This window comes from Montipora capricornis, chromosome 1 (assembly GCF_036669925.1).
Source record: "Montipora capricornis isolate CH-2021 chromosome 1, ASM3666992v2, whole genome shotgun sequence".
Taxonomy (NCBI): domain Eukaryota; kingdom Metazoa; phylum Cnidaria; class Anthozoa; order Scleractinia; family Acroporidae; genus Montipora; species Montipora capricornis.
Window position 1 is genome coordinate 26,048,346 of NC_090883.1, and position 23,649 is coordinate 26,071,994.

A 23,649-nucleotide genomic window follows, 5' to 3' on the forward strand; every position below is an offset into this window, starting at 1 on the left:
ACACATCCAATATTTTCGGAGATATTCAATTCTCAATTTTGTGATTTTTTGTTCATGTGTACAGTATTTTTCAACAAGAACTTGAATATCTCTGAAATGAAAGAAGATATTCCAAAATAAAAAACACCATTCTTCATCATTTTGAAAGGTCTTTAAATTTAATTTTAATTTAATGAATTTATATAGCGCTTTTTATATCATATTAAAAAGCGCATAACAATGTAAAAGGAAAATGCAGTTAAGATCAATAAAATATAAGAAATTAAGAATAATCAGTCAAATAGAAAAGTGCGAAATAAAATATATAAAAGCCTGGGCATAACTAAGTGTCATATGCTTTTTTAAATAAGGATGTCTTCAAGTGTCTCTGAAAAGTATCTAAGTTCGGGGCCATTCTAATTGCCAATGGCAGTTTATTCCACTTGGATGGACCAGAAAAAGCGAATGCTCGGTCACCGAAAGTCTTGCATTTGGTTCGAGGCACCTCCAACAAAGAAAGGTCATTGGATCTCAAAGAGCTTCTGGTTGGTGCCTTTTTCCTGATGAGATCACAGATATAACGTGGAGCGATACCATTTAATGATTTGAAAACAAGTAATGATATTTTAAACTCGATCCAAAGCTCTACGGGTAACCAGTAAAGATCTTTTAAATAAGGTGAGATTTGATTAAATTTGGGCACTAGACAGATGACTCTTGCTGCATAAGGAATTTTTGAAGCCGATCCAGCTGAAATATTGGAAGTTGCGATAATCCAAGTGAGATGTTACAAAAGCATGAATTAATATTTTGGTGGCCTCAGTGGAAATAAATTTTCTAATTTGTCTAATGTTGTAAAGACCCTTAAAAGCTTTGTTACAAATGTTCCCAATGTGAATGTCCATCGCCATGTGCTCATCAAACCAAGATCCCAGTTTTCTTGCATTCTTAACTGGTTCAATAATTGAGTCTCCAACTGTTATAGAAATTATGTAGAATTCCGTCTTAAAGTCATTTATCATAAGACGATAAGGGACCATCCAAGCACGAATATCGGCAATATACTTTTCAATTGTACTAGCTCGTTATCCTGAGCCAGCTGTGATTCCGGTTTGAAAGTAAAGTAAATCTGGGTATCACCTGCAAAAGCATGTGCAGATGGAAAGTGTTTTCTTATCATGACTTCGAATAATTTAGACCCATAGAGAAGAAAAAGGGCTTCCCTGAGGTATTCCACAAGACAAGTTCATCTTCAGGAGAGATTGTTCTCTATAACAATGCGTTGTTTCCTATTCGATAGGTAAGACTGAAACCATACAAGAGCAGTGTCCGTAACACCAAAGACACCTTCTGAAGTCTTCAGTAGTAAAGAGTGGTCAACCGTATCAAATGCTGCACTAAGGTCTAAGAGTACCGAAAGAGTAACTTCTTGCTTATCCATATTCAACAAAATATCATTCTGGACTTTAAGAAGGGCAGTCTCAGTAAAAGAAAACTACGATAGGCTGACTGACAATCCGGTAGTAGTATAAAAAAGTTGATCGACAACAGCTTTTCCAGCAATTTTCGAAATAAATGGAAGGTTACTAACTGGTCTGTAATTCTTAAAATCAAAATCGTTTCCATTCTTCTTTTGTAAAGGAGTAACTAGCGCAGTTTTCCACTGATCAGGTACATAGCCCTTGGACAATGAGTAATTTACAAAATAAGTGACTTTGGAAGCCAGAGCATCGATCAATGCAAAGTTTGAGCAGCCATGTTGGTAGAGGATCCAGCTGGCATTTATCTTGTTTTCGGACAATTCAGAGAATTGACTTAATTTCACCTCAGTGCAAACACGGTCCACAAGAGGAGGCTATAGATTCAATTTGATAGCATCAATGTTCTCCACAATCTTCTTGATAAAAAATTCCCCGAAATCATTTGCCAAACGGACTACTATACTATACTATACTCAGGAAAGGTGTTCCCACACCATTTTATGCACAGTGATTTCACGATTTGAAACAATTTCCGAGTATCACCATCGCAATCAGAAACACGGCCAAAATAATATGCAGACCGAGAGACCTTGAGAAGAGAAGAGTATTCCTGACAGATTAGACGAAAAGCTTGTTTGTCAGATTCAAGGCCAGATTTTCTCATTGATCTCTCCAATCTTCTACGTCTCCTCTTGACATTTCTAAGTTCATTAGTAGATTCCGCAGAATTATAAAAATCGCAGTAAAACTTATCATCTCACCTAAAAACAAAAAAATGTAAATATGCAATGCCGGGATCGACAATTTAATCCTAGCAGTATTCAGGATGTTTGTTTTATAAACCTAGTTCAATCCTAAGCTATCCTAGGGTCACCTCCTATAAGGAGCACGGATGTTTTTTTTCCGAGTATGTAGATGTAGGTGTCATGACAGGAAAATAAATATATGTTATTTCCCAGCCAAAAGCTTACAGTCTTTAAATTTCTGGACCCGGTCTTGAAAATGCTGCCCGAGGCCGCAGTACGAAGGCAACTTTTTCAAAACCGAGGTCGCTGTACGGACCGACCCTTAGCTGGTAAGTAACGTTCTAATTTTTTTCCTTTCTCTCTCTCCCTTCCTCTCTGAAATCCCTTTTTTAATTGTTGACTCGCACCGCGCTTGATAGCGAATGCAGTATTACGCGTCTTACAAACTGAATGTGGCAAAGAGAAATATTTTAATTTGAATTGTATTTCCAAACGTTTTGTCTAATAAAAAGTACCTTCTGTATGTAAAAGAGATTGGGTGTCAAAAAAAAAAAAATGGAAATGTAAGGTCATCACACAAGCTCATGCACGCAGCTAAGGATAGGATTCCGCCCGCCGTGAGCGGGCCGGATGAGAAAACTCCGCCCACTCCCAAAACCAATCAGATTGCAGGATTTCAATGTTGAATTCCGCCCGCTCAGCCCTGAGAGAAAAATAAAATTCATTATTTGAAAGGGTGAACTCTTAGAAGTAATCAACATAATACCATAAGTGTGTCATAGCCTGTTAGTACCTCAAATATTTGTCAAAGCCAGCCTGTTGTCCATATGCAACGACAACATTCCCATTTTCAACAGAAAATGTTGTGTTTTGTGATCCAGCATTTTGATCTCCATAAGCTGCCACTTGACAAACCTACACAAAAATAAATCACTTAGATATAGGCTAACAGTTTAATGAAATAAAACTCATGTTGATCCTAAAAATTTCCAACTCACGGCAATCAATATTTCAAGATATATTTTCAGCAGTCAGTGGTCATGTGGTTTACAATCATTTGACCGATAATGAAACCAAACACTCGACAGATAAAGATGTTGTGGTAACATTAAAATATTTCTGTTGAAATCCCGATTACTTTGAGGAAGGTTACCAAAACAGGAAAGGCTGTTTAATTTAAAGTAAAGAAACAGCAACAGAGTTGTTAAAACCGCCATTGTTGACAAAAAGTCAAAGGAGTATCAGACCGTATTCACCACTGCCCTCAAGAACAGGGCATTCGCGCCGTCTTCAAGTTCGAACGCAACACTCAGATCACATTTAGTGTGATTGAAAGACATGGTCGCTTCAGTGATACAAGATGGCGTAGTCTACAAGATTACCTGTGAATGCGCTAAAGTCTACATTTTGGTGAGACTCACCAGCACCCAGACCTCCGCATTATTATCAGGGATGTCACTAAGCGCCGGTTGCCGGTGAAAATCATCGCTTGAGAAAGGGGTGATCGCCGGCTGAATTTTGGCCGTCGATCGAAGTGACTGAGAAGATTGCAAATTATTTTTTACAAAGTTTAAAAGTTATTCGATGTGTTATCACTAGAATTTATCGATACTGGAAATGAAATAAAAGCTTGTTTTTAGTACAGTGTGCGTGTCTTCTCCTTCCCCGCATTCTCCATCTTGAAGAATGTTGCTAGACACTGAGAACAATCTTGTTACTAGATCCCTTTGATGCTCACAGCACGAACTTACCGCCTCGATAGAACCTTCACCCGGATGAATACATTCCTGCGCATAGAAGACATTGTTGCCAACCTCGGTGAGGGTCCGTTGATTAGAGTCATTGACTTGCATCATGCTTATTTACAAATCGAGGTTGAGGAAAAGTCTAAGCCATTCCTTACCATCAACACGCCGTGGTTTGTACCACTACCAACATTTGTGTAGCTTCAGCACCGACCATCTGGCAGCGGGCCATGAACCAGGTACTGCAAGGAATACCAAGGGTCTTCTGCTATTTGAATGATATTTCGGAGGAACACCTTGAGTGGCTGGTTGCAGTGTTGTGGAGGCTTGAAAGTACGACGTATGGAGCTTTGTGAAGTATTTGGGTCACGTCAGATTTGCTGAAGGACTGCAACAGTCTCCCAAGAAAGTGAGGGTCATCACCAAGGTGCGAAAACCTCAGGATGTGAAACAGCTACATGCTTTTCTAGGCATGGTCCAGTACTATGCCAAATGCTTACCTGATTGGGCTACATAGACTGTTGCAGAAGAATGTGAAGTGTTCATGGGGAGCTGAGGAAGAAGCTAGCTTCAGGGTGGTGAAGGATATGCTGCTTCAAGATAAGGTCTAACTGTGATGATCACGATTACCCGACCACAGGCTCAGACCAACGAACCTGATGAGGTAGATATGTTCCATGCTTCCTTGATTGAGGCCCTCCTTGATTGAGGCCCTCCTGGTCCCTCCTAGGCCCTCCTTGATTGAGGCCCTCCTGGTCACTCCTAGGCCCTCCTTGATTGAGGCCCTCCTGGTCACTCCTAGGCCCTCCTAGATTGAGGCCTTCCTAGTCACTCCTAGTCACTGAGGGTACAGACAAGGAGAGACCCACACCCAGTGCTTTCTCGAGTTTCAAAGCTGGTGCCAGTGGTTTGGCAAGGAGCTGAAGTCTACCCTGACATCATTCCGTACGCTCACCGTTCAAGAGAAATCCCGGTTCACCATGGAGTTCTTGTGTGGGAAAGTAGAGTGGTGGTTCCAGGCAAAACTGCCACACAGAGTTTTGTACACACTTCATTGGGGACACATTGGTGTGGTGAAGATGAAAGGCTTGTCCCACGGGTATGTTTGGTGGCCTAACATAGACAAAGACATATAGGCGGCAGTTGGAAATTGAATAGGATGCCAGGAGACGGTGAATAACCCGCTCGCCATCGGTGGGAATATATTGCTCTTCCCCGGCAAAGACTTCACATGGATTTTGCAGGTCCTGTGGAAGGAAAGATGCAATTGGTGATAATTGATGCTCACAGCAACTGGCCTGAGATCCTCGAGTGCAAGAACACTACTGCGGAGGAGACTGTCTGCACCTTGCGATCCGTGTTTGCCTGCTTGGGACTACCTGATCAGATAGTGTCCGACAACGGCCCCCAATTCACTTCATACTTTTTCAATTCACTCAATTTTTACAAAGGCGAATGGCATTTTGCACGTGACCGGTGTGCCCTAAAATCCCTCGACCAATAGTTAGGTTGAAAGACTGGTACAGAGCTTCAAGAAAGTGGTGATGGCTGATAAGTCAGGGAGTACTCTCCACCACTAGCCTTGATAGGTTCCTACTTGCATATTGATCAGCTCCACATGCAACCACAGACTGAGCTGAACCACGCTCATGTGCTCCAATGACGCAACGTCAAGACAAGGTTAGACTTAATGAATCCTGGCAAGCCTGCTCCAGTCCAACCACAGTAAAATGAAGTCGTTTTGTGAACCGTGACCAGCATGTGTGGGTGCGCAACTACTGCAGGGGGCCAAAATGGGTGCGTGGCAATGTCATGGAGAAAATTGTCAGAATTGGTCCATTCCTGTACAGAGTTAAGGTGAAACAGATTGAATATAATTTTAACTTCGTCAGACAAAAAGGTATTCAAAGACTTTTTATCCTCGAATTTTCTTCCAGATTATAAGATATGCATTAATTAGTAATTAAACTTCGTGTCGTACAATTCAGGGAGTAATCTTGCTCGTAATTTCAAATCAGCACTGCGCTGCGCACTCGGCTGATTTTAAAATCACTTGCACAATTACTCCCTGAATTCTACTCCATTCAATCCAATAATTACTATAACACTTATTGTAATTGTGACTTTATGCAATTAGTGCAATTGGCTACTAGTAACACTTACCATAGTATTATTACACCCTTGCCTTCTTCCAGCCAGTTCAGTTTCAAATGGAGTGCAAGGATTCCAATCAAATATTCGACCTTCAGCACCCATTATCCCAGTAAACCTGCAAATTCAGCCGACAGTTTATTTACAACTTGACAAAATTTAAAGGGAGAATAGAAGGGGCTAGTTGAGAAGGCAAGTCACTCTGCATTAATATCTCCTAAAATAACATTATTATGTATTTTAAATGTTTGTCCACTAGGAATTTCTAGGCACTGTTGAAACCTGTCCATAGCATGAACCTATCAGGCAGTTTGAAATGCCTTATAAGATCAGGTCATCCATGTAGTTACCACTGGCCCCACACAAGTTGGCTTCACAACAGCTAACGATGAAAACCCAAGTTTTCCTATGCTACACTTAATAAAGGCATCAGCACAAAGTAAACAATATCGGATCCATCTAGATTTATTTTGAGCAAAGCAGGGCAACTAAAAATGTACGCTTATTAAGTCCAATTTCAATTCTACTTGACTCGTTTCAAATTAAAAATTGATCCTTTGTTCCAATATGTTGTGACCGAAAAAAACATCTGAGAGACAGACTTGGTTCGTTATGGCCGCAGTTGCTGGAAAACGCAAGACAAAGGGCCCATCCTTCTCCTCGGGTTTTGTTTATGACCTGCCATCCTTCGAACGGCCGCCACACAGCGCTCCGCCCGCCAAGTCTGCGCCGCAAATCGACGCCATTACTCCACGTGGTCCCCCAGCTTCAAACGCTGCCCCGGCAATTCTTCTGATGTCCAGCTTCTTAACCTACAAATCAAGAAACAGCAGCTAGAGATCCGTCTGCTGGAACTTGAGGCGCAAGAAAAGGCGCGGTCTCTGATGCCAACTAGCTCGTCAAAGCCTTCCACCATTCCTTCGCTGGATACAGTTCGAGCCGGTTTTAACATTGGTAAGTCTCAAGGCTTGCTCGACCACAATACACGCATTGAAAACTCGTTCCATTTGGCCTTTCCCGGAAGTAATTGAAAGACCTTTCCACCAGGGAGTTTGTTTACCGCTATCCGGATATTTTAACTTCAGAAACCCCAGCTAAACAAGCTCTAATGCAACAACACTTGAAAACCTCTCGGTGCAGAGTAGAGAACCAACAAACTCAACCCACATATGACGCCGAGTCTGGGAATCGAACCTGGGCCACCCGTTCCATTTGGCCTTTCCCGGAAGTAATTTAAAGACCTTTCCACCGCGGAGTTTGTTTACGGCTATCCGGATATTTTAACTTCAGAAACCCCAGCTAAACACGCTCTAATGCAACAACACGTACACTTGATATCCCTCATGCGTCTAGGGTCCAAGTATTGCTGAAATGCCATTCTATCCTTTCACGCCGCAGTTTTGGACCCCGACAAAGCCAGCCTCGCCAATTGGCGTGGCGATTTTAGCGAAACTGGCGCTTTAATATCACCGAGTCAAACCGTCTTCTCGCAAAATTGCGTACTTCAAGCAAAAACAACACCCACGTCACCACAACCAGTAGCACCCAGCAGCGCAACTATGGAACCGTACTGGCTCCTGCAGTAACGCGTCACATCAACAGGGAGTAAAAAACGTTTGTGCATATTGCAAACTTCCGGATCACACATCGCTTCGTGCCCGACCCAACCAATATCTCCCTCGTCCGATTGACTAGTCCCCTCACTTCCACCTCCACCCACCTCTGACCAATCCTCACCGATCCTCCTCTCCTCGCACGTTCCGACCTTGCCACCTGGTCAACTTTCACTCTCTCGCACCCACTCGCATGCTGCAGTTGTTGGTCATATTCTCTGCTCAAAATCACCGCTTCTCGAATGCCTTTGGCGCTCGTATTCCCGTACCATCAAAGTTGAATCTTGCTTGTGGAACTCGGCCCTCGAACACTACTCTGATCGCATTGTCGCTGATTTTCTCGCTTTCGGTTGGCCAATCAACTACCACGCTGCTGCCTTTCCAGAACCGTCATCATCTAACCATTTCTCAGGGGTCCGCTTTCCTGACACCACCGATGCCTTTTTCTTCACTGAGATAGAACATGCAGCCACTGCTGGGCCTTTCATTAGCAATCCTTTTCCGACACCTCTGCAGTTTTCCGCTTCAAACTGTTCCTAAAGACGGAAGTAAAGGACGCGTCATTTTGGATCTAAGCTTTCCCCAGGGCCTGATGGAATTCCTAAGGATTCTTTTCTTGACAAGCCCTTCCACCTCACTCTCCCTCGTTTCGCCAATTTCGTCGACCTTATCGTGGCCAAGGGCCAAGGTTGTTACGTTTTCAAGAAAGATTTGAAGCGTGCGCACCGACAAATCCCGTCGACCCCAAAGATTACATCCTTCTCGGTTACCTCTGGAAAGCTTTGTTATACTTCGACCTCGTCCTCCCGTTCGATCTCCACTCGGCTACTCTTGCTTGCCAGCGTACTACTAACGCTGTTGCTCACATTTTCCGTACAGTATGTCACCATCGTTGCGTGAACGACATCGACGACTTCGGCGGCGTTGAGGCGTCCTACGACGACACGCTACTCGCCTTTTCACACCTTGAAGACACTTTCACCAGCCTGGGTCTCGAATCTTCGCCCACAAAGGACTGTCCTCCCTCCACCAAAATGGTCTTTCAAGGTCTCACACACGACACTGTCGTCATGAATCTAGAGGTTCCTCACGGCAAGTTAAACCAAACTTCCCAACTTCTCAGCCATTGGCTTAGTTCGCCACGTGTATCCAAGTCCGAATTACAGTCCGTTATTGGCAAGCTTTCTTACGTCTGCGCTTGCCTGCACTTGCATTAGCCCTAGGAAAATATTCAAGCAGCGTGTCCTACAAGAACTTCGCCGACTTCCTCACAAATTTACTCATTTGAAGGGACAAGTTCTTCTCGGCTTAAAATGGGGTGCAGGGATGGCGCAGTGGTGAGAGCACTCGCCTCCCACCAATGTGGCCCAGGTTCGATTCCCAGACTCGGCGTCATATGTGGGTTGAGTTTGTTGGTTCTCTACTCTGCACCGAGAGGTTTTCTCCGGGTACTCCGGTTTCCCCTCCCCTCAAAACCAACATTTGACTTGATTTTCGTAAATTGTTAATTTCAGTTTACGGTGTCCCCAATTAGTGCTCCAGCGCTAGAACGACTAGACACTTAAATAAACTTCCTTTCCTTTGCTTTTCTGTCCTTTCGTTCCTGTCCTTGGCTCGACGAGTCTCATTTCTGCACCGATGCTTGTCTCTTCGGAGTGGGCGGCTTCTTGGACGGCTGCTTTTTCCACTCGGCGTATCCACCTTTCATCCATCTCGGTTCCCTAATCATCGCCTCGCTCTAAATGTTCGCCGTCACAGGAAGCGTCAAATTATGGCCATTTCCAGCATCTACCATTTCTGCGTTCATTACTTTGGTCAGTTTTTCCGTCAAATCGTAGCAGACCATAAACAATTATCTTAGTGTTCTCCGTCGTTTACTTGTATTTTGCCATTTTGACACTTAAGCTTTCGATGACATTCATGTTAAATTAACCCAGAAAGGTTTGGAGAAGTCCATGGTCCACGTTCCTCACCGAAAACCCCCCCCCCCACCCCCTCTCTCCATCAATCTTGTTACAATTCCACGCCCATCTCAACCTCTGTGACTCCGCCCATCTCGCCTTGTGGTCTGCCTTTCTCGATGGTTTCTTCACATTTTTCAGAACAGCCAACCTCGTTCCACGTTCACTCGACTCCCGTTTTGGCGCCCTTCTGACAGTCACGCGCACAAAAACTCGCCAGTTTGGCGATACTGTTTTTGTTGTTCCAGTTCCGCGAATTCCAGGATCACCTCTCTGTTCCAGGTTTGCGCTCCACTCATTGCGTCGCACAGTCTCCGCTCCTGTCAAATACCCTCTCTTCACATTTACCACCAATGCCAACCAGTTCGATTGCATCACGGCCAAGTCTCACAACGATGACATCAAACATTTAGCATCCCTTGACTCCTCCAATCCCCAGGGATTTCTCCGGCCACAGTTTACACCGCGGAAGGGCTACATTCACCTTTAAGTGCGGAATCCCAGCTGAACTCATTAAAATTCTAGGAAACTGGAGATCCGACGCTTACATGTTGTACTTATGCCTGCTTTTGGCGGACAGACTTGTACTTTCAAACATTGTTTCCCAGCATATTCAAGTATTGTAATCAAGTCATATCTATTTCTATGTATTTTCGTTCTCGTTCTAGTTTCGGGTTCCCTCACATGCCCACTTGCTTGTTTCTTATCTGTTGCGGGGGGGATTTGACTCTCTTTAGTCATCAAGAGGAAGGGAAAGAGACTAGTTGATATTTACTCAACTCAAACAGCTAGTAATGTTACCAGCGACGAAACAACAGTTTTCCACAACTTGTCTTTAATTTTCCCCGGTTTGTACCAATTGAACGCTGTACATTTCAAAACAGTTCACTGAAACTATGCACAACAGAAAAAAATCCATCGCACGCGGTCCAGCTATGTCACGTGATCGGGTTGCGTCATCTCTCATGTTATGTGATACGCGTTGCACCAACTGTCACATAGTAAAATTGTGTGATGCCAATAATATATATTGTCACTGAAAAGCTCTGAAAGGGAAGTGTCAATAAAGTATTGTATGGTATTGTAATATAATGCCTCACAATACGACATCCAGTCTCTCAGTCTGACTGGGTATTTTTCAACCGTGTAATGTTTTATTGGAATGCTTTGTTTGTAATGAGTAGTTCCACAATGATCACTATTAAAGAGCAGTTCAAGTGAACTAAGTAGAAAGGGATTAAAGTGCACTTCCATTACACTTACATCATCATCATCATCACAGCAGCCTGTCGTGGGCGAACAATGACTGTTTCATTTATGTCTGATCAGATTCCTCCACACAGCTCTGTCCTTAGCCTTCTGCTGCCAGGAACTCCTGTCTATGTCCACCTTCTCCAGGTTTCTTTTTACAGTGTCTTTAAATCTGAGCCTTGGTCTACCCTGATTGCGTTTGCCCTCGCATAACTGTGAGTAGAGTAGCTGCCGAGGGAGACGCTGGTGGTCCATCCTCTCAACATGTCCGAGCCATCTCAGGTTCATCTGTATTAGCATGTCCTCCATTGATGGTAGGCCAGCTTGTTTCAACACTTCTATGTTGGTTATCTTGTCTTTTCATGAGATGTTCATTATGGCTCGAAGGTGTCTCATCATGTACGCGTGGAGGTTCTTCACCTGCACTCTGTAGACAGTCCAAGTTTCAGCACCGTACAATAGAGTAGCCAGTACTGTCGCTCGGTACACTTTGCATTTCACACGGATAGATCTAGACACATGTCGATTGTTCCACAGTCTCTCCCTCACGTTTCCAAACACAGCACTCGCTCTTCCCATTCTGAGAGATAGTTCATCCTCCAACGTAGCATTCTCTGAAACAGTACTCCCTAGGTACTTGAAAGTCTTGCACTTGACTAGTGGCTCTGTACCAATGCTGATCTCTTCTGATAGTGATGTTGATAATTGGAACTTTGATGGTTGATAAAGACACTCTGTCTTCTTGATGTTGATTTGGAGGCTGAATTGGCTAGCTACTCTAGCGAATTTCTCCACTAAAGATTGCATATCTTCCACACTGTGTGCAACTAGAGCACTGTCGCCGGAATAGAGCATTTCTCTTACTATCTTTATCGATGTCTTACTCTTGGCTTTAAACTGTGCCACATTGAACAAGTCTGCTTCCTTCCTTGTTTGAATGTATACTCCTTCTGAAGTGTCTTTGAAGGCACCTCAAGCATGGCTGCCAGATATATCGAGAAGAGTGTAGGTGCCAGCACACGCCCTTGTTTCACCCCGTTGCTTACTGAAACGTCTTTAGATACTGAACCACACATTGCCACGTTTGCTTGCATACCTGTATGGAGTGCCTCGATCAGGCTGACAAACGTCTCTGTACAACCATATTTCTTGAGTACCTGCAAAAGTCCTTGTCGCGAAACAGTATCGAAGGCTTTACTGAAGTCTATGAAGACTACATAAAGCGGCATGTTCTGTTGGATACACTTTTCTTGAACCTGTTTCAAGCAGAAACACTTACATAGAAACTAATAATAATAATATTATAATCTTTTTACTTTTTATTTCATCTTACCAAAAGGATCAAGATTAAACATAAAGGCATTTTTCTATTATTTTGTGCGACATGCTATCATAAATTTAGTGAAAGAAGCATGCTTGCCAGAGACAAAAATGTACCAAAAACAAGACGCCTACAAGGGCGTATCCGTGGAAAGCGCAAACGGTTAAAACAAATTGTACAGTTACAGTGAACTTCAACTACAGGTAAACTTCGGAAAATGGCGAGAGATTACTAGAAAGATAAATCTGTAACATAACTTGAAGTTGTTTGTTGTAAAAACTCATTATTAATGTTAATAAATTTGCAAATGCAAACAACAAAGCCTTACTAGCTGGTTATCAGGATACGGGATTTTTTATTTTTTATTCATTTTTTGATGGAGACTTTATTCAAATCCCACAGGTTTACTTGCTTCTTTAACTCCTTTCATCCAAAAATTACAAGATCAGCCTTAAATCATCGGAAAAACTTATTACAAATCACAGTTCAACAACTTATCATCCTGGGCCAGTTGTTCAAAAGCCGATTAACGCTAATCTCAGATTATAAAATTAACGAAGGAGTTTTATTATTCTCCACTCCCAAATGCTGTTCAAGGCTGATATTCGGTAAAACTTTCCATTAGCAGAAGTCAATCTTGAAAAACAAAAATAAGCAAAGACGACTTTCACCAAAACGTTGGAAACATGAAACAAAAGTTTACGCCAATCCTGGATTAAGTTAATCGGCTTTCGAACAACCGGGCCCTGTATTCGAAGTCTGAGTTACGTGATCCTAGTTTAGTTCCTTGCAAGCTGTTTAAATCTGCCGTGTTGAAGACAAAAGGATTTGCCGTGGCGAAGACAAGAAGACAACATCTGTACTCCATTTCTCTCAATGCTCAAAAATCTAAAATTCCGTAATTGCGTGTTCTATAGTCCAGTCCAAAGTTCTAAATTTACAATCCCATAATCTTGATTTCAGTATTCTCTATTTTCGAATTCCCCATAATACACTTTGTTTGCCCCTCAAATTTTGCATAAACCATTGTTTTCAAATGCTCTTGGGAATATGCAGTGTCCCCAAGAGCATTTGAAAACAATAGTTATGCAAAATTTGGGGGGCAAACAAAGTGTATTATGGGGAATTCGAAAATAGAGAATTAGAGTAACTTGGTATCAAACGTTCCACAACTTGAAGTCTCGCTAAGAAAAAAGCTTACATCCAGAAATCCAGAATCGCTAAAACTCTCTACCATCGATTCAAAACTCAACAAAAGCTACAAGTAGTAAATAGTTTTCAGAAATTACAAAAGTTCGTCATGATTCTACACTCGAGCTGAACAAAAAAGTATCAAAAACGAAACCAAAAAACCTTAGTGATCGCTTCTCGAGAGAACAGACCAACAGCCGAAACTGTTCTGTGCCTGCCCTTATGGCACTGAAAAAAGTACCCTACGTAGTACAATGGTACTTGACCGTAGCCCTTGGCCGAGAAACTAATCTTAGCCAAAAGGCCGAGAGGCGATCAGGATACGGGATATTTAGGTTAAAAAAAATTGTAGGGATACGGGATTTTTGGCTGGGGAAGGGGCGAGGGGATGAGCAATTGAAGAGATACGGGATATTTTTTAAAGTAGGAACGCATTTCGTACATGTGGTAGTGCAGTAACTTGACAGTGTTTTTTCCATAACTGTCAACTGAGCTGCGTTTTGTTTTTTCCCCGGAGATTCAAGTTAACGTTGTCCTTGCGTAATATGTACCTCTAACAGTACACGATATTGTTTTGGTATCGTAAATCATTACTGTGCCATGGTAGATATCTTTGCTAAATACCCCCTGAGAAGACATGTGGTTCAGTAAAATACTAAACCCAGAAAGATTGAAGAAAATAAAAGGAAATCGAGAAAACATTTGGCTGACATATTGATGATTTACAACTTCTTTTTCACCACCAAACTTAAGCGTGTACCCTAAATTTCTCACAGCTTTCCAAGACAAATGTTCACTGAAGTTAAACTCCTTTCCGGAAGGGTTAGTATCTGGATGGGGGCCGGACGTCAAAATATGCCACTTGTGTCAGGAACATACGACAAAAAATTCTATTTTGACGTTCAAAAATACGAACTAAGCAAGGTACAGATTTTGCTCGCCTGCTTTTATATATATGCAAAACAAATATTGACGCAAAAGTAAATAAATATTGATATGTAGTTTTTAAGGAGAGCAGAAGGAACTTTTATAGGACGTGTCGATCTAGAATAAGACAATCAGCAACAAAATTTGCGAGATCAAAACATCATAAATTTTGTGCCACGAATATAACAAGTTACCATCAGCGAAAAAACATTTCGGGAGATTTTTGTTACGTTCAGTTTTTCTGTGAGTATAGTACTTTTGGTCGTACAAGTAAAATCGCCTGTGATCAAGTTACCTTGCGTGTTTAATACTGACAACTCACGAAACAAAGGATGCATCTCTGCCAAATTGACGGCAAGACACCGGCTTTTTCAGGTTTTTGTTAGTTTGCTTTTTTTTCTTCCAAGTACGGTTATAAAGTTCGTCAAGGCATATATGCGAATTTAACACTGACAAAGATCACAATCGTTGATGCCAGTCCAAGTATCAGTTGAAGTTAAGCTCCTCCGAATGGGGTTAGTACTTAGATGGGAGACCGCTGCTAAATCCCCGTGACGGCGATAGCTAATTCGTTTTTTTTAAACACGTGATTTAACTGTTTGGCAGCTATTTTCTTATTTTCTTTCTACGTCAAAACGGCTAAACAAACTGGTTCCCAAGAAATGTTTGGAGTATTCGTTCTATGCAAAATACTTCTAATGAAGTATTCGTTCTATGCAAAATAATGTTCACAGTGGAACACACAAGTACGAAGCAAGATCTAGATATAAAGTAGAAAATTTTCCTTACCTTTAAAGCTTGCCTTTCTCAAAGAAAAAGCATCTGTCCACTTTATCGAATAGTTTAATACTGTGTCAGGCGGGCGGAAAGATTCCAAAGATAATGTTTGCTTTCCTCTAGTTCACGGAAATGCACGGTGGCACGCGCTCGCAGATAATCGTAAAGGTTGGGAAAAGTGTTATGGGTTCTAATGGCAGCGGGGAAGTTGTTATAAGGGTATAATGAATATAATCAACGAAGTAGGGCCGGATGGGAACCACGTATTAAACAAGTGAGAACGCGACCGACCGTGAGAGAGATACCCAATCAAACTAAAGGAAACAGGATATAAAGTCTTTGACTTGTTATTGTCAAACAGCTAATGACCGTGGATTTGGAAAAGAGACTCAGAAGGCGAATCTTATTTTGTTCCGAAGTTGGGTCCGATCAATGCCAACTCTGTTTCTGCTGAACAGTCCTAACGCTTGCTGGCCTGGGCAAAACATACAGAAAGGTAATACAGTCTCCTCAGGAAATATCACCTTTCCTGACTCGAAAATATTATAAGTTTACCCCATACCATCCCCCGTCCTTTCACTTATCCAAGTTGTTTGAAATCCAAGATGTTACGAAGGCAAAAATTGCAGGAACTGGCGAGTCACTTGCTGGACACAGATGAAACCTATTGTAGCTCATATATTCAGTTCCGGCTAGAATTCCTACCTTGGCTTGCTACCTCCATCCACCGGCCGTAAATTGACCACTGATCCATTTTTAAACATACACGAACATACATCTCTTTTCTCGCAAGTTTCTTCCGCTGTGGAAAGAGTGAAGAACTGCAGTTGAATAAGCATAAACGTCTGAAGCAAAAGTGCCATTATGATAAACTCGAGACTGTGGACAGGTAGCCCTAGGGAAGCGACGAGTTTGTACGCTTATCATCTATGAAAACTATTGTGTAACCAATATGTCAAGCGTGTTTCAGACTTCCTGGCGTGATCGTCATGCAACAATATAAAGCCCAAAGTTCGCGGGATTAAGAGCAAGCGCCGGCGCACTGAGACAGTAGGGAGCTTTAGTAATGACGGCGGCAACGGCAACGAGAACGTCGTCGTTAAATGTGAATTCGCGTTATTGTAATCCCTTCACGACTATTCCAAGCATTTTAACGTGACAAAGGTGCGGCAAATCCTCACGAACTAAACTAGCAGGAACAACGCGCAATTGCCCACAAATAGCGGCCAACCTGGATCAAGCCTCGGCCAAACATGACATCGAGGCATTGTAGGATAAGACATGCAGTATCTCATTCAGTATTTTTGAGAAGGGAAGGAGAAAAAGAACGATCGACGTTCAGAAAACTACATTCCTGGCTCTTCTTTAAGTGCCAGAAGGTCGTCGGTATTAAAAAATGATGAGCTAAGGTTTTGGCCGAAATGTTGGAACGATTCTGCATATTAGGCTTACGTACGAAAGCTCAACCTGTAAAGTTAACAAATCCATGTCAGCTTTTCATACGTCTGTCCTGTTATTGATCATGAATTTCGTCATAACGTTGTCAAAGTAGCTGTGGATCCACGAGGCGATAGCTGAGAAACACGAGAGGAAAGCGAGACAAAAATGCGAGAAACTTCAATCTGACGCTAGCAATATCGTGTCACTATCTATGGAAAGCCAACACTGTCTCATATCAACCTCTTTAATTATATGCGGTGCATTTTACGTTATTTGCGGTGCATCTTACATTATATGCGGTGCCTTTCATATTATACGCACTACTTTTCTTATAAAATGCGGTACTTTTGTCATTATATGTGGTACTTTTGTAATGATATGCAGTGCTTTCGTCGTTGTATGTGGTGGTTTTGTCATTATATGAAGTAGTTTTTACATTATATGCGGTGCTTTGTTTGTCATCATTATCTGAGGTGCTTTTTGTCGTTATATGCGGTGCGTTCTTCATTATGAGGTGATGATTCCCCGGGGTCTGGGTAGGAGCCTGTTAAAAATCCACAATGCAATGGGCACCGATATTGAGGATCCGCCATGTTCAATTGGTTTTTTTTAGCGCGCGAATTTTAATACATTCTCGGTCATGGATTCAGTTTTACACCAGTTAAGCTTGGGAACCCTTTCAAAAAGCTAGTTTAGATAGGACATAGCGGCTGTACAGCAGAAGTTTGTTTTTGGGATGCAGTGGTTTCTCATCAATGCAACACATCAAGTCTTGTACAAGAGAGGACAATTCTGACATGTGTTAGTTGTTAGACTTGTTGAAGTCAAAGTAGCGTCCTAAGTAACGAAATGATTCACCCATTTCCACACACTGGACAATAATAATAATAATAATAATAATAATAATAAAATAATAATAATAATAATAATAATAATAATAATAGTAATAATTTTTTTTAAAATTAATAATCACTTTATTTGCATAATAAAAAATAAAAATATTTACAAAAATTAAAATATCTCCAAAAGGTAAGAACTATGAATTTACGAGCAATATAGATATTTCTCTGTTTAAAACTGTTTTAAAACTTCCAAATAAATAAATAAATAAATAAATAAAATAAAAATAGAAAAGTCATTTAATATTAGATCTGGCAAGTTCAACGTCCACATCAATGTCTTTAACATTATTGGTTCTCCTCCTATTTGATCTGGAGCCTCTGAGGCAGAGTAGCGCTGACCTTAAAATAGAGAAAGAAACTTTTCCTCTTATCCACGTCATTGTCTTTGCATAGTCTTCGCCTTTCTTTATGGATATCAGTTCTGCGAGTCGGCTATGATATCTTAAACATAATAATAATAATAATAATAATAATAATAATAGTATTTTATATAGCGTTTTAAACAAGGCTCTAAAGCTATTAAATTTATATAAAAGTATAACAAAGATCCTAAAAACTATAAGCAGAGAATATTAACGATAAAAAGTGAAATAATGTCATGATCCACAGAAAGTTAAAAATACGCATTACAACATAAATATGTTTTAGATTTAAATTGATTTAAGTTTTCGGCAGATCTAATTTGGATTGGAACAGAATTCCAAACTTTCGGCGCTGCAACGCTGAAAGTACATTTTCCAAACGAAACAGTGTTCCTACTTGTAACATTCAGTAACAACTGATTAGAGGATCGTAGAAGTCGCGTAGGAACGTATCTGTCAAGAAAGTCGGTAATATAGCCAGGTGCGAGTCCATTCAGTGCCTTGAATGTAGTTACCAAGATTTTGAAAACAATATGTTGTTTGATACATAGGCCATAGCCTGGAGCCAATGCAAATCGATTTAGAGAGGTGCAACATGCTCAAACTTACTGGAGCATTTGAATAAGACACAACCACGATATGCCATAAAGGAGTGAATTGCTGTTGTCCAGCTTGCAGGTGATGAAAGCGTGAACCAGAGTCTTAATGCTTTTAGTCAGTGTAGAAAGGTATTTGCTTATGCGAGAGACATTGCGCAGATGGAAAAAAAAAAGCTTTACAGATAGCACTAACTTGAGCTTCATAGTGCTGATTGTAATGATCATGATACGGTTCCTGGCAGACTCTGAGGGGCTGATAGAATCATTGCCAATCAGAATGGGGGGAAGCAAGGGCCAAAGATGAAAATGTTAGCCGAAAGCGAGGAATTATGTCTTATCAGAATTCAGTTTCAGTCAATTTTAGGACGTCCACTTACTAACGTCACTGGTGTAAGCTTCTGATCCAACCTCGAACCCAGGCTCTCTCTCTTTTCCTCCCTGGTCGTCGAGAGAGACAAAGGAGGAAAAGAGAGAGAGAGAGCCTGGGTTCGAGGTTGCTTCTAATCTAGTGGTAGTCAAATGGCCAGGTAGGTTCGAGTCAACTGACGACATGTATATTTCGAATCGTACCCTAAACCCACGTACCCGTTGCGTTTTTATCAAAAAACTCTTCACACAGCCAGCCAGCACGTCGGACTTATCCCATAAATGAGTTGCATCATTGTTACCACCAAGACCTTTCTTTTCTCTCGCTTCGCTTTGTTGATTTCTTGATGACGCGATTGAGTTATATAACGGAAACGAGCTCTTGTCTTTGTGCACTTGGACCTTTTGTTTGGTTTCTTAATTCAAGAGATAGAAGTAAGATCGTCACTGGAGATGTGACTTCGAATTCCTGGACTATCAGAACCTCTGTCCGCTGTCAACCGGCTCTTTCAACAGCTTGAAACCACTTTTTTAGACTGCTTCTGATCTTCGTTTTGTTTGTTTGTTTTTTACACCGACCGACCGACCCAAAATTAGGAAATGCATTCGAGGGTAAAGGGAGAAAATAAAATGGGGGATGGCCTTAGCAAAATGGTGAGAGATTCTTGAGATTAGCTAGGGAGTTATCTACAAGGGCAATAGCGACGAAAACGTCACCTTCCATATCGTTCACATCGTAAACTATTATCGACGTGTACTAAAAATACATTGGGCACGAGGGGTTTCAGAGCAAAAGTATAGATTTCGCCTCCACTACTCAACCGGACACTCGAGCTAAATGATATATGGGCGCGTGGGCCAGCCAAGCCATCATGCCATTCATTTAGCATTAGAATAGGTACAAAAGAAGAAGAGAAGAGCAATGTACCAGAGCCAGACACGAAAACTCCTAAAAACCAGCACTAGGAGGCAAAATCCGGGGAACGTGTACCCCCGACCAGAAATGCGTGGCAAAATTCCTCAGTTTAACTACAGTGTTGATAAGCCAGGATTTGGATGTGAGGCAGAGAGATGTTGAAAAAAAATCCAAGATGAAGACTAATGCAGATATGAAGGCGAATCACTAAGAAATCTAACATCCAGGAAGGTGATTCGGTGTTGTTGTGTCAAGAGAAAAGGAACAAACTCAGTTCACCATTTGAGACGTCACCATACTCGGTGGTTGAGAAGAAGGGGACCATGGTCTTAGCTGAAAGAGTTAGTGATCGTAGGACAGTCGCTCGGAGCCCCAATAGACGATCACACGCAAATTCAGCACGGTTCAAATGTTGCCGACGAGCCAGCAGTTGCAGCCTCTGAAGTTGAACCGACGAAACCAGTTTGTCCTTCTTTGCGTGAACCAGAGGTTCCCGTTGCTGAGAGCGACGCGGTTTCCTCGTCGACGTCAAGTCCAGTCACCTATTGCTGTTCCAACTACTCTAGTTTCCTGTAGTCCCGGCAGAGAATCCAGACTTCCGAGACTGTTCGTTCAGTTTAAGGACTATGTTCTTTATTAAGACTATCAGTTGCGTGCGAACCTGTAAAGGAAGAGCCATGAATCAAGGGTCAATTGCATAACAGTGAAAATGTAATGTTTTAGTCCTGTTTTTTTTCTGTTTATTTTTGGTCAAATTTGAAACCGTTCAAACGGACCTTCAAGCACTTACCACCTTATTGCCAAAAATAGATAGCAAATGCTTAGACTTACAACATTTTGATTTAGGAACAGGAATGAGAAATATTTACACATTGCAGTAATATAATCACCCAGTTTACGGCGATTTTCATAATTCTTCAGGCGCTAAGCGACAAACTGCGTTTTGGCTTCCATCAATCAATTTTTCGAACATAACCGGGAAGAATGACTTTGCCTCCGGAAAGTGAATTGTAGTTTTTGTTTAGTTCACAATTCGAATATATATCTCATTATTATGACATCTTTTTAGGCGTTCCTCAGTTGAAAGATTCGTACATATTTCATCGCTTTCCCTCAGCGCCGATTTCGAATGTACTAACGTACCGTGGGAACCAAAGTCATGTCACGCATCAATTTCGGGTCAACTCTCGGCTTGGTGTCGGAAGATCTCGGAAGGCCAAAACGCAGTTTGGTCGTTGGCGCTTGAAGATGAGATTACGCAGAATTATAAAAATCGCAGTAAAAATACCCATATTAATTGTATTCAGGCATGATTTTTTTTAAAAACAGGATAAAAAACTTGTTGTCACTGACTCAAAACCTCGAAAATGTAGACGTTCTGATTGGAGACTGAACCTTCGTCAGCGTCTCATCTCCATGTGGAAGACCTTTTTGGTTGTTGAAGGTTGCATTGTTCCAACCAAAACGTAATATTTTAAAAGTTCTTTGGTCAGGAACAACAACTTTGTGTCAATCACTTTTTTTAATAGCCCAGTTTTTTTGCACAGTAAAGTTACATTTCAAAAAAATACAGTTGTCTAAATAAAAAATCATAGACATTTACATGTAAACTCTGGGATGGTTCCCTTTCCTTCAAAATTATTAGTGACTTCCTGAGAGCGTGAAAACTTTTTTGCCTTTAGAGCAAAAGTCGTATCTCAAATCTCAGCTAGAAATATCATACTGGACACATTACTTCAAAGATAAGCAAAACGATTGGCATTATTGCCAGACTAAAAAATTATGTACCTACAAGGGTACTGCTAACAATTTATCGATCTTTGAAATTCCTTTACCTATCCTACGGCATTCTGGTGTGGAGCCAAGCTGCACAATCTTACATTAATCAAATTTTGGTCTTACAAAAGCGTTCCCTTCGCCTCATATATTCTGCACCTTATAGGTCACATGCCATTCCTCTTTTACAGTTCTTTTTGTCTCCTCCAATACTATTCCAGTAAATATGCTTTATTTTAAATCTGTTTCAATACTCATGCATGATGTTTCAATAAGTTAAGCCCAAGTAATATTTTTAACCTTTTTGATTGCTCAAATGAGATACATAATTACAATACAAGATTTTCTTTAGCAAGGCAATTATCATATAAAGTACTCAAGACCTAACCAACTATTAAAATCGATTTCAAGATTAGGGGCCAAATGAAATATGGAACAGCATCCCACAAGAATTACGCAAATTACCAAAATGCGTATTTAAGAAAATTATATATAATCGACTTTTACAAGTTCTAATGGAAGGGGATGATTATGTTGGCATACCTTCACTAATCATCAGATTTCAAAATAACTGCTAAGAGTAGATTTATCTAACTGCAATTTCTATTCTATTTTATTTATTTATTTACTTATTTTGTTTATTTATTTATTTATTATTAGTCTTTAATATCGAGTATTCAATGTGCGTATATATCTCTACTTATGTAATACTCACACTTAGATTTACTCTGTAAACAGTCCTACTCGCTACCCGCCAAGATTAGCTTTAGCTCAGTATTTGTGGACTCGCGTTGTTTTGTATTAATTTGACATTGACTTAATAATAAACTTGAATTTGAAAAGTGAAAAAAATATAATTATATATACATCATTACGCTAATAATACTGGTAATGCGCTGGAAGAAACATTTTATGCTTCCAAGAAAAGTTTGCGACATTCCCATGTAATCTAGATTTACATTAAATGTATATTTGAATACTGGAAATTCATTAATCCCCTTGAAACATATTATATCGCAAAGGTATAATTAACAATATAATTAAAAATTATGCTTTTCGATGGCGCGCTGGATATGAAGTTATAGCTTAGCTAATTATAATCATTTTATATCCAGCAAGCACGAGTAGAATGATTGTTTTATTAGAAACTTCAGTATCAACAAAATCCGCTGAAGGATCACTTTCTGCCTCGGTCAGTTCCAGTGCAAATCGGCTTTTGTTGGCCATTTTTTCTTAGAGGTGCAAAACTGTTTTCAGCTCGCTTTAGAGCGAGTTTCAATCGAGTGTAGTAAAACCAAAAACAAAGTAATTACTTTGGCCAATCAAAAAGGACGGGGACAATCCAGTAAACCAATCAAAACTCGAAGTAATTACACGTAGCCGACACAAAGCGCGGGAAAATGTGTACGCGCGAGCCACGATTGGTTTGGGTCTCACTTCTGATTGGTTGAAAAAATGGTGCGAGAACTTTGAACCAATCACTGAGTGACGTAAATGCAAAACCAAAGTTGTTGACCCGTTCTCTGACCATAATAGGTAGAGCAAGTATATGAAGTGAGAGCCTGAGTCCGGTGAGCCAATGAAAATGCTGGAAATATGATATCCGTAGTTTAGTTTTTAATGAATTGTTATATACCAAGTCTTCCACTCAACAAAACGAGGACTTTGATTGGTTCATTCTTGGTCACGTGCCCCTGATCAAATTCAAATGTATTCCGACTAGGATACAATTCTGCAGTTGTTGCCCGCTCTGGATGTTTTGCTGCGATTGTTGAAGAAAAAGTCTAATATAAGTTTATAACAAAGCACTTAATGTGTGGTCCTTCTGTAAAGTAGTTAGTTTGTTTTCCCTCGAGTCCTGATGTTTCCCCTGACAAACATTAGGACTCTCTGGAAAACAAAAGTAACTGTTTCCCTAGTGAGCATGTGTATATCATTCCATGAGCACGAGTTGGATAGGAGATGGTAAACAGCAAACGACCAGACGCGTAGAACCGACTTGGTTATAACCAGTTTCACAAGCGTGAATAGAATAATTATTATTGTTTTTTAAAATTTTCATTAAATTCTGAATGCTTGGGCCCCTGGAAATTAAAGTCAATCGGTTTCCAGCTTTAATAGCAATACTTGATACAATCAGTTTCC

At 40.9% G+C, this 23,649-nt stretch overlaps 1 protein-coding gene across 1 annotated transcript in view; it reads right to left on the bottom strand.

Moving 5' to 3' along the window:
* Positions 1-16,088, bottom strand: part of LOC138037139 (uncharacterized) — a 21,034-nt gene extending 4,946 nt beyond the window's left edge. The window contains exons 1-3 of the mRNA XM_068883133.1: positions 15,849-16,088; positions 6,115-6,220; positions 3,000-3,121 (exon numbers count right to left, since the gene is read on the bottom strand). Of these exons, the coding sequence (XP_068739234.1) occupies positions 3,000-3,121; positions 6,115-6,220; positions 15,849-16,006 (386 nt within the window). The 5' untranslated portion in view covers positions 16,007-16,088. The remainder of the gene's footprint in view (positions 1-2,999; positions 3,122-6,114; positions 6,221-15,848) is intronic.
* Between the last annotated feature and the right edge of the window lie 7,561 nt (positions 16,089-23,649).